Source organism: Neofelis nebulosa, chromosome 3, assembly GCF_028018385.1.
Source record: "Neofelis nebulosa isolate mNeoNeb1 chromosome 3, mNeoNeb1.pri, whole genome shotgun sequence".
In the NCBI taxonomy this organism is placed as follows: domain Eukaryota; kingdom Metazoa; phylum Chordata; class Mammalia; order Carnivora; family Felidae; genus Neofelis; species Neofelis nebulosa.
This window is the reverse complement of record NC_080784.1, coordinates 70392666-70404053: the sequence shown is the minus strand read 5'-3', so window position 1 is coordinate 70404053 and position 11388 is coordinate 70392666. Positions and strand designations below refer to the sequence as shown.

The following is an 11388-nucleotide window of genomic DNA, read 5'->3' as shown; positions in this document are numbered from 1 at the left end:
TATTCCGTTCCAAGGATAGCTGAACCCGTATGGCTTACCATGATGTCCGGCACCTTGGAAAAAACCCAGCTCTGCCAGCGCTTTCTCAAGGAGTTTACACTTCTGATAGAACAGATCAACAAAAATCAGTAAGCTTCAAATCTCTGAAGCCTTTTTTGCAACTTCCATGGCCAGTGTCTGTGGTGTATGTGACATGCCTCTTCCTGCATTGACTCATCTGGTTGTATTTTCTTCCATTTCTCCAAGGTTTTTTGCTGCCTTACTGACTGCAGTGTTAACCTACCACCTGGCCTGGGTACCGACTGTCATGCCTGTTGATCACCCTCCCATTAAAGCCTTCTCAGAGAAACGCACCTCTCAGTCAGTGAACACGCTGGCCAAAACACATCCATATAATCCTCTCTGGGCACAGCTGGGTTAGTACCTAATTTGACTATTCAGAGACTCTATGGCATGGAATGGAGAAAATGCTAGAACTTTTTGTTGATGTTGGCTCTCCATCCCGGAGATTCAGGAGTTGTCACTGGACAGGCAGATGATAGGAGACTGGCCCACAGGGTCTAGTTGTAGGGCAACCCCTTCCTCTCCTTCCCCGCCGCTGGCAGCTTTGTTGTGCTCTTCTGAATCGGAACAGGTAAATCGTTCTCCCATACCACAGTGGCAGTTCACCCTAGAGCAGGGTTTCTTAACCTCAGCATTATTGATATTTGGACCAGATAATTCTTTGTGGGGTGGGGTTTGGGAGGGCTGTCTTGTGCATTTGGGGTGTTAGCAGCATCAGTGGCCTTTGTTCACTAGCTACCAGTGAAAAACCCCCTTCAGAGTTGTGACAATCAAAAATGTCTCCGAACATTGTTCCTGGGTGGCAAGACGCTCTCTGGCTGAGAACCACTGTCCTCAAGGATGGGCTTGGTTGGAGAAAAATAGGAGAAAAAGAAAGTAACATACTATAATTTTACTACCTTTACAACTTTAGCTTGAGTTAGGAACCTTGTCTTTCTCTATACCACTTCCTTGCAGTTAGATGGTGGCATTTATTTCCTCAAAGCTTTGCACGTAGGCATGGTGCAGAAATCTAATGCTTTGGCATAGTTGGTTATAAAGTTTGGGACTTGTAGGTTCAAAGTGGCATATTTGGGTTCATGTGGACAAGAGGTCTACTCTTGGACCTCTCACTCATCAATCATGTAGAGTAACACAGTTAAACTTGCTGCCCACGCTGATCCAGATCCTATGCTAGATGCCAGGGATATGGGGTTAACACACACTGCTTAGCTTGGGGAAGCTAGCTGCCTAATGGAGGTGGCAGATTTGTATTCAGATGATCTCAAAACATCCTGATTACTCCTTTGATAGGAGAAGGATGCAAGACAGAGACAGTATAGTGTGAAGGTTAAGGGTATAGGTGCCACAGCCAGACTACATAGATCAAATCCAGTCTCCATGGGCAAGTGCCTTAACCTCTCTGTGTCTCAGTTTCTTTATCTGTAAAATGGGATGATAATAGTTAATGGTTGCTGTGGGATTTACTTCTATATAAAGCGCTTTTGTTATTTATGCTGCTGATGAAAATATTAATGTTAGAGAGGCACTGGGAGACAAAGTGAGGGGATGGAGGGGATTTTCAAGGAAGCCTTGCTTAAGGAAATGTTAAAATGGCATTTTCCAGAAGTACGGACTAGGGAAGTGCACGCTAATCTTAGAAAATGGCATGTTATAATAACAATAATGAAAACTTGACACTGTGAACCAAGCATTGTTTTAAGTGCTTTTTGTATGTATTAATTAATTAGATTCTCATTCCAAACCTATTATTATTTGTCCTCACATTATAGATAATAAAGATGTCTTGCCCTTGTGACCCGGATTTAAGAAAGAGAATACATGTCTCACAGTTAGGGGGATAATAGGTACATGTTAAATGAATTAATTAAAGAATTTATGGATGTTAAAAATGGACTTAATACAACCAATCAGTACCGAGCTCAGAAGAACTCAGAGTATGCCTCACTCTGGATTATACAGTTCTGGGGAGGACAGAGCATTATTGTTGTTGTTATGGAACAATAGTCTTGAAAAAATGCAGTATCGTTAAGTGGCAAAGGGAAGGGGGCTAGATAATAAGGAAACATGGTGTTTCATGCTGCCGGGTCACCCATTTAAAAACAATGCTAATTAAACATCGTGCATTTAATTAGATGAATGTATTTATAATTAGACACGCTTCCCATTTGAAATTTAAATAATTGAGAGCCTGTGTTTGGCATTACAAGGCAACGTCCCTTCCTATGAGCTCATAGTCGTGTAGTAGGTCATGTATTATTGAAAGTGTCCAATCCTCCCCTCCCCCAGACCATCCAGCAGGGGTCTGGTGGTTGACAGAGCAGAGTCTTGTGATAGCTTTGTAAAGCCAAGTATAAATGCTGGTTGAGTTTCCATCATTACAAAAAAGTCAGGCAGCTTCAGTGGGGGAGCCACTTCCAATTATTATTATTTTTATTAAATATTTACCAAGTCCCAGTAAATAGGAAAATCCAAATTTCTGGGAATATACAATGGTGCGGAGGTAATTTTATTCCAGGTTCCTAAGTTGTAGAAAAGACTCTATTTTGAATTATTTCAAAGGCTTATCTGAACGCTTGCCAGAGCAGGTGCCACTGCTGTGCCCACCTCTGCCTGGCTCCTTGGCATTCTCAGGAAAGTGGGGAGAGAAGCTGAAAGCAACCAGCCCTTGGGGTCTGTCACACCCTCACTGGCCTGCTCTCCAGGAGCTCAGCCATCCTCACCCTGCCTAACATGAGCACTCTACACAAGGACTTTCCAAAGCTGGATCACCAGCCATTAGGGCTTGTGGAAGCAATTTTGTGGGTCAGAAAAAGCATTTAAAAGGGTCAGTACAATAGAAAATATCAGAGTGACACAGGTACTGTTTTGTAAAGTGTTTCAGGGGATGAGTGAGGTTACAGTATACAATGTATTTCTGTCGTGGGATGGGTACGCATAGTTTGAAAGGCAATTTCTTTCACCACTGAAAGTGTAATGAAAATAACTTTAAAAAATGATACGGAGAAAATTCCCACCTGCTCAGAAATTAAACAACCCATTTTAAATAACCCAAAAGGCAGATAATACTTCACAAGGGAAATTAGAAAATATTTTAAATTAAATAATAATAAAGATAGAATAAATTACAATGTGTGGGCCTCGGGAAACACTGTAGAGGGGAACTTTGTAGCATACACATTTATTAGAATGTAATCTAGGAGAAAGTGGCCCTTTAAGATCCTTGGCTTCTCTCCTCGTCTCTTTTCAAAAACATTTTCTTTCAGTTCCTCCCTCTGTTTTGGTTTCTCCCTCCATATTCCCCCCACCTTTCCCACCCTTTCTCTGTCCTCCCCTTATAGCGCTCCTACATTCTCAGTTTCTCAGCTTTCCGGTTTCTATTCACTGTCCCCTTGATAGTTTTTCATGTCCCCCTCTGTGGGCGTCACCCTTACTGCTTTCCTCACCTCTTTTTGCTTCTCTCAGATTCTCTGCTGTTTGTACCTCTTCACCTCCAACCTCCTTTCTTTCTCCTTTCCTCTCACCTTTCGCTCTGTCTTCCTCTCCTCCTTTTGGACTCCCCTCTTTATGTTCTCTGAGCCAGCTTTCCCTTCCTCTGCCTGCTCTTATCACTCCTTGCTCCATGCTGGTTGTCTCCTTCCCTTTGGGTCTCTCCTCTCCCTGCACCCGGCTCCCTTCCTGCTTTATGCACTCTCTGCCTTTCGTCTGTCTCCTTTACCTTCTCTCGTTTTCTTGCTTTTTTTAAGTTTAAATTTTATATATTTTTTCTTTTGAATATATTTTTTAATGTTTCTTTTTAAGAGCGAGAGAGCGTGTACAAGTGGGGGAGGGGCAAAGAGAGGGGGAGACGCAGAATCTGAAGCAGGCTCCAGGCTCTGAGCTGTCAGCACAGAGCCTGACACGGGGCTCAAACCCACAGACCGCGAGATCATGACCCGAGCTGAAGTCGGAAGCTTAACTGAGCCACCCAGGCACCCCTTTTTAGTATTTATTGATTTTGAGAGAGAGGGAAAGGCAGAGAGAGAGAATTCCAAGCTCCATGCTGTCAGTGCACAGCCCGAAAAGGGGCTTGAACACACAAACCGTGAGATCATGACCTGAGCCGAAATGAAGAGTCGGACGCTCAAGTGACTGAGCCACCCAGGCATCCTTAAATTTGTATTTTAAATTGTGGTTTAAAAAAAGCCCAGAACATAGCATTTACCATCTCAACCATTTCTAAGTGTACAGTTCAGTAATGTTAAGTCTATTCACATTGTTGTGCAACTTCATTTTATAAAATACTACTCATGAAAACAAAGGAATCTACTCTAAAATTAGTGGCTTTGTCAGTCCAGGGCTCAAAAAATTGTCTTCCAGTTGAAGATCCAGTAAATCTGTAATATTACAGGCCTCTTATTTTCATGATGCATTATTTTATGAAGACTGACCCTAAAATAAAGGCACTGTTTCCACACACAATTGCTGTCATTACTTTATACAGCTTAAATTATTGTAGATTGTATTTTTTTAGATTTTTTCAGAAAGGTTTATTTATTTTGAGAGAAAGCGAGAGAGAGTGAGTGGGGGAGGAGCAGGAGAGAGAGACTCTCAAGCAGGCTCTGCTGTCAGTGCAGAGCCTGACTCAGGGTTCAAACCCACAAACCGTGAGATCATGACCTGAGCCAAAATCAAGAGTCAGACACTTAACTGACTGAGCCATCCAGGCACCCAATAAATTGTATTTTTATTTTATTTTTATTTTTTATTTTTTATTTTTTTCATGAATACAATTTATTGTCAAATTGGCTTACATACAATACCCAGTGTTCATCCCAAGTGCCCTCCTCAGTGCCCATCACCCATTTCCCCTCTCTCCCACCCTCCCATCCACCCTCAGTTTATTCTCTGTATTTAAGAGTCTCTTGTGGTTTGCCTCCCTCTCTCTCTGTTTGTAACTTTTTTTTTTTCCTTTTCCCTTCCCCCATGGTCTTCTGTTAAGTTTCTCAAGATCCATATATGAGTGAAACATGATAGCTGTCCTTCTCTGACTGACTTATTTCACTTAGCATAATACCCTCTAGTTCCATCCACGTTGCTACAAATGGCATGATTTCATTCTTTCTCACTGCCAAGTAGTATTCCATTGTATATGTAAACCACATCTTCTTTATCCATTCATCAGTTGATGGATATTGAGGCTCTTTCTATAATTTGGCTATTGTTGAAAGTGCTGCTATGAACAATGGGGTAAACGTGCCCCTATGCATCAGCACTCCTGTATCCCTTGGGAAAATTCCTAGCAGTGCTGTTGCTGGCTCATAGGGTAGATTTATTTTTAATCTTTTGAGGAACCTCCACACTATTTTCCAGAGTGGCTGCACCAGTGTGCATTCCCACCAACAGTGCCAGAGGGTTCCCATTTCTCCACATCCTCGCCAGCATCTGTAGTTTCCTGAGTTGTTCATTTTAGCACTCTGACCAGTGTGAGGTGGTATCTCAGTGTGGCTTTGATTTGTATTTCCCTGATGATGAGTGACATTGAGCATCTTTTTATGTGTCTGTTGGCCATCTGGATGTCTTCTTTGGGAAAGTGTCTATTCATCTTTCTGCCCATTTCTTCGCTGGATTATTTGTTTTTCAGGTGTTGAGTGTGGTAAGTTCTTTGTAGATTTTGGATACTAGCCCTTTATCCGATAGGTCATTTGCAGATATCTTTTCCCATTCTGTTGGGTTGATTGTTGTTTTTGTTGATTGTTTCCTTTGCAGTGCAGAGCTTTTTATCTTGATGAGGTCCCAGTAGTTCATTTTTGCTTTTATTTCCCTTGCCTTTGGAGATGTGTGGAGTAAGAAGTTGCTGCGGCTGAGGTCAGAGAGGTTGTTGCCTGCTTTCTCCTCTAGGGTTTTGATGGTTTCCTGTCTCACATTTAGGTCTTTTATCCATTTTGAGTTTATTTTTGTGTATGGTGTAAGAAAGTGGTCTAGTTTCATTTTTCTGCATGTTGCTGTCCAGTTCTCCCAGCCCCATTTGCTAAAGAGACTATCTTTTTTCCATTGGATACTCTTTCCTGCTTTGTCAAAGATTAGTTGGCCATACATTTGTGAGTCCAATTCCGGGTTGTCTATTCTATTCCATTGATCTGAGTGTCCGTTTTTGTGCCAGTACCATACTGTCTTGATGATTACAGCTTTGTAGTAGAGGCTGTGCAACCACAAAAGACCCCGAGTAGCCAAACTAATATTGAAGAAGAAAACAAAAGCGGGAAACATCATAAATTGTATTTTTAGTAGCTTTCCTTGCTTTTTTTTCCCATTTATTAGTTATTAAAATGTGCAATACCAAATGTTCAATGCATTGCTAAAAAATATTGTCATTCTGAGTGGCCTTTCTTTCCTCTGTGGTTTTTTTTTTTTTGGTACCAGATTTCAGATATGTAATGGTTATCCTCTTTATTAACATTGAGACTGATTTAACAAGAATATCCCTTGAATTCCTGAAATGACTGATCCCCGTGTAGCAATGAGAGGTCTAGAAAGTTTTCTCAAACAGAAATATTCGTCCTAGCATCAGACTACAGTCTTGAGTTATTCTTTTGAATTCCTGAATATCTGTCAGTTACAAAAGCCTCAAAGATAAAGCTTGATTAGCCTGTAGTCTTTTTATAGAGAGGATTCTTTAAAGTCATTTGTGTCCTGCCCTTTAAATGTTTTCAGGAGCAGTAGATTTACACTAGGGAATACTCTCCAGAGGGGGTATTTCCTGATGGTTCCCAGGGGCAAGTACTTCCTGATGGTTCCCATAACTTTTTCCTGTCTCAATCTGTTGGTATAATTAGTTTTATCTAGTATGTGCTCTAATAAAAATGCATTCCCTTCTCTCTCTAGATGCATTCCTCAGATGAGTTCTAACTTCCTAGCTCTTATTTATAACTGTTACCATGTACCTCCTCTCCTTTATTTAGTATCTTTGCAAGTTTTGATTTATTCCATCATTCTGATTATTCTCTTAATGGTTTCTAACTCAGGGTTGGTTATACAGGGATATAAACAGGATAAATCCACGCGAATCACTTAGCACTGTGCCTGCACACTCAGTAAATGTTGGCTGTTTGTTGTAATTGTCAGTATTATTATTATCAAAGCATTTCAAACAGTAATCAGATTGTCAAATGGCAATACTTTCAATAGGCGTTTAACAAATACTTTTGATGGAAAGCTTATACTGCTGGGCTCATTGACATATTTGCTCTTATTAGCCCTTCTTCCACCTTTAAGCTAAATTTTTGTGGTTCATTACATAGTTTTTAATCAACTTGTCAGGATATAACTTATGGGACGTGTTTTCTTCCAGTAGGATTTTCAGGTGAAGTAATGGAAAATAAATTCAGATTCATTATTCATGACTAAGTGATTTCTTCTTGTTAATCACATTGGTTCTACTTGGTGTGTGTGTGTGTGTGTGTGTGTGTGTATTGAGGGAATTCTGAGCAGGCCATTTCATTAAGTATTTTGAATTGATTCACTACACTTCTGTTCAGAGATCCCTGAATTTGGATTTTACCCCAAGGTCTATTGTCCTGGGATTGTTCTGAAAAAAATCCCATCATTCTTGTTTCCAAGATACAGTATTTGATTTGTATAGTGAGCTGAGGGAGCCAGCTCTAGTCGGGGGCTGGCCTGCCCAGCGAGCTGTGTGGGAAGTCCTAACAAGCACAGAGAAGGGCCATGTACACCAGCACTGTGTCCATGCACCAGGAGCGGTGGGCCGCAGCCTTACGCTTTCCCTTCCAGAGGCACAGCTAAAACATGGTCATTAGTAGGAATTACCTCTTTGCCCCAGTCACGTGTGTGAAGAAGCAATCCTAATTTGGGAGTGTAAGTCTTCTGTTTTTCTCTTGTAAAGGCTGACATATCCATGACATGCTTGCCCCCAAACAACTTGGTGTGTGTTTTGCTCTCCAGGTGATCTTTACGGAGCCATTGGCTCTCCAGTGAGGCTGACTCGCACGGTGGTGCTGGGGAAGCAGAAGGATCTGGTCCAACGCATACTTTATGTCCTGACCTACTTTCTCCGTTGCTCTGAGCTGCAAGAGAATCAGCTGACCTGGAGTGGGAGTCACAGTGAAGGAGACCAAGTGTTAAATGGTAGCAACATCACCACAGCCTTGGAGAGGGGAGAAGTAGAGGAGTCTGAGTATGTGGTGGTCACAGTGAGAAGTGAGCCTGCTCTGCTTCCCCCCATCCTGCCACCCTCGATGGCTGAGGGAAGGAGCCCCAGGCCTGAGGGGCTGGGTGTGTCCCCAGAGGGCACTGACATTAGAGACCTGTGTCCCAAACCTGACAAAGAAGGAAACAAAAGGGCGGAGCAGAGTTCTCAAGTCTGCGGTGTGGAATTCCAAGAGTCAGCATCGGGCAGCTCCTGGAAGTCTCAGGGTGCATTTTGTGGGGAGGAAGAAAGTGAAAAAGAGGCACCACGAGATGACTCTTCAAGACTCTCCAACTGTGAAGGGTTGGGGGCAGGAGTGAAGATCGGCCAGCGAACTGTCAGTGAAGAGTTGAAAGGGGAGATGCCCAAAAAACTCTCAGACCGGTCAGCAGCCTGGCCTTGCCCTGACAGACATTCCTGGGAGAAGCCTCCCTTAGAAAAGGTCACTTTCCAAATTGGAAGCTCCGTATCTCCAGAGTCTGACTTTGAAAGCCGCACACAAAAAATGGAGAAGCGGCTAATGGCCTGTAGACAGTATCCAGAGTTAGCCTGCCATCCCTCAGTGGAGTCTGGGATGGCCGCTGACCTGGCTCAGGACCAGCAGGCTTCTCGGTGCTCCTTTACACCTGGCTTCCAAAAGAACATCCCCTGTCCTCAGAACCCGTCTTCTGAGAGGGATGAAGGTGAACTTGAGAGGGGTTTTGCTGAGGACAGAGGCGTCAGAAGCGAGCTTGTGGCAGATGCCGCTGGGCAGCCCGGCCAGTGTGCTGACACGTTGGCACCTGATGGCGGTGCCGCAGGAGCCGGAACGAGGATTCTGGAGAAAACAAGAGGTTTGTATCTGAAGGCTGCGGAGGGACCTTTGATACAGCCTGTTCCAAGCAGGTGTGCACAGCAGGACTCTGGCTTCTCAGGCGCTGCAGATGTCCCCTGTGGGGATGCTGACAGGAAGGCCAACTTCAGGATGGAAGGAGACATTCCCAGGAATGAAAGCTCAGATAGCGCTCTTGGAGACAGTGACGAGGAGGCGTGTGCTTCAGCCTCGCTGAATCTAGAGCACAGCGATGACTGGACTGAAGGATCCTTGGAAGTGGAGCTGCCTCTGCCCAGGTAACACCGGCAGGCTGGGAAGCAGAAGGAACTGGGTTCAAATACTGGTTTTCTGACTTAACACGCATGATCACATTAGCTGCCGTTGGCCATGTTACACATGAGGGCTTTTTTCTCGGAGCGTTAGTGTTAATCACACCGCTGCACAGGGTTTCGAGCCTGCCCTTTCTCCAAGGGGGATGACAGTGGCTTGGTGCCTCTGAGCTCTCTGAGTGAGAAGGCACGCCGTTGCCTTTGCAGCTCTTGTGACATTTTGGGAAGCTCGAGGATATGGTGGAGGTGAGCAGGTATTTTAATTTTCTGTCATCCGCACGGAAGTTGTATGGCTGGCAGCAGATGCCCTGCATCGGAGGCGGTGGATTGCCCTCACCGTGTGGCTTCTCTCCTGCAGCTCAGAGCAGCATGACGGGGTTGGGAAACAACACCTCTTCCTTAACACTCCATCAGGTCGATTATTTGGGCTGTGATGACTGAAAGCAGTAATTAGAGATTTCTGCTGTTCTTCTGCCCTGGTGTGGGCGCCACCCTGTGCAGATGTGTCGCGTTCCTAAAGCCAGGTTTTTGGCAAGTGCCTCCCCACCTCCCCCCAGTAGACTTTCTCTGTCTTCACTCTCTTGACACAGACTGCCTGGTGGATGTTTGATATGAGGTATATCATGTCAATATGTGATAGAAAATGCTGTTTCTTCTACCCTTCCATCAAAAAAGAAATTATTTTTCTCCTCCCACCCCCTTGCTCTTCCCATGTCAATGATCCACTTACTGGAGGATTGGTGAAACGGACCACCATGAATCTGTTTTTTGCATCTGTGTTATTGGGGGTTTTGTGCCAATGGTGATGCGAGAAGGGGGTACATTTTTAATTGTGTATTCTAATGGGCCAATATTGTTTTAGGTCTCAGAGCATTAGCAACACAAATGTAAGAAACTTTGGCCGCTCACTTCTGGCGGGTTATTGCCCCACGTACATGCCTGATCTGGTGCTTCACGGGACCAGCAGCGATGAGAAGCTGAAGCAGTGTCTGGTGGCCGATCTGGTCCACACGGTCCATGTAAGTAATCCCAGCTTGGAGCCTCTGGCTGCTGACAATATGTCCGCCAGGGTCTGGGCCAGCAGCAGGTGTCTAGACTGAAGGGGGTGCGGTTACAGGATTGTTTATAGAGATGCGGGTGAGATTACAGCAATCAACAAGGGTTGGTGAAGCACCCAGGGAGTAGCAGCAGCTGGGAGCTTTGGGCACATGTGGGCCTGAGGGATAAGTGGCGGGGGGGGGGGGGGGGGGGCGCAGTGACACCAGAACGGTGGAGAGCTGGAGCTGGAAGAGCAGCCACCTGGCTGCACGAGCTCTGGGGAGGGTGAACGATAACTCCCTGACACCCTTTCCCTTCAGCCTCTGAGCTCTTCTGTACCTCTCACTGGCTGAGCCCAGCTGGAAGCCAGAGAGCAAGGTCAAAACTGATGCAGATACAGTCCCGAGGTCCACAGAGGTCGGCCTCCTGGGGCCTGCACAAGACAGACAAGGGCAAAGAGTGGATCTGGAGGGCGGACGGGCCGGGCAAATAGAATAAACAGCACAGATGGTGACAATTATATGCCGTCACGGGGAGGACCGAAGAGATGTCACATATGGTTTGCTTTTTATCCGATCCTTACAAGTTCCTAAAAGTAATTTATTTTAACTGATTTGTCATTAAGTTCACTTTGATGGCTGCATGAGGATGACTGTATAAAGATTAACAAGTCTTACTGGAAAATTGCCTTGTGGCTGCCGTTAAGTGCTTTTCTGCTATCTGCAGCATGACAGGAACTGAGCAGTTAAGGAAACTGTGTCAATCTGATGGGCCTGGTTTTAATTGAGCTGCTATTGGGCAGATGTGCAAAAATAGATGTTTTGCACCAGAAACATAATGTATCTTGTGCGATAGGGAAAGTCCTCACTGCATTAAGAAAATTGGAATTTGGCTTGTTACCTACCTCCTCGACCAACAAGTAGTTTTTGAAAGGTGGAACAGAAGGCACCGCGTGTTAT

General features: G+C 44.4%; 1 protein-coding gene across 6 annotated transcripts in view; it reads left to right on the top strand.

Moving 5' to 3' along the window:
- The window catches only part of FNIP2 (folliculin interacting protein 2), a 132286-nt gene that overhangs the window by 97488 nt on the left and 23410 nt on the right, over positions 1–11388 (top strand). For all 6 annotated transcript variants that reach the window (XM_058721020.1, XM_058721023.1, XM_058721024.1 and 3 more), the window contains 4 exons: positions 1–128; positions 247–416; positions 8005–9358; positions 10254–10410. The exon at positions 1–128 is cut by the window's left edge and continues 19 nt beyond it. In XM_058721020.1, the coding sequence (XP_058577003.1) occupies positions 1–128; positions 247–416; positions 8005–9358; positions 10254–10410 (1809 nt within the window). The remainder of the gene's footprint in view (positions 129–246; positions 417–8004; positions 9359–10253; positions 10411–11388) is intronic.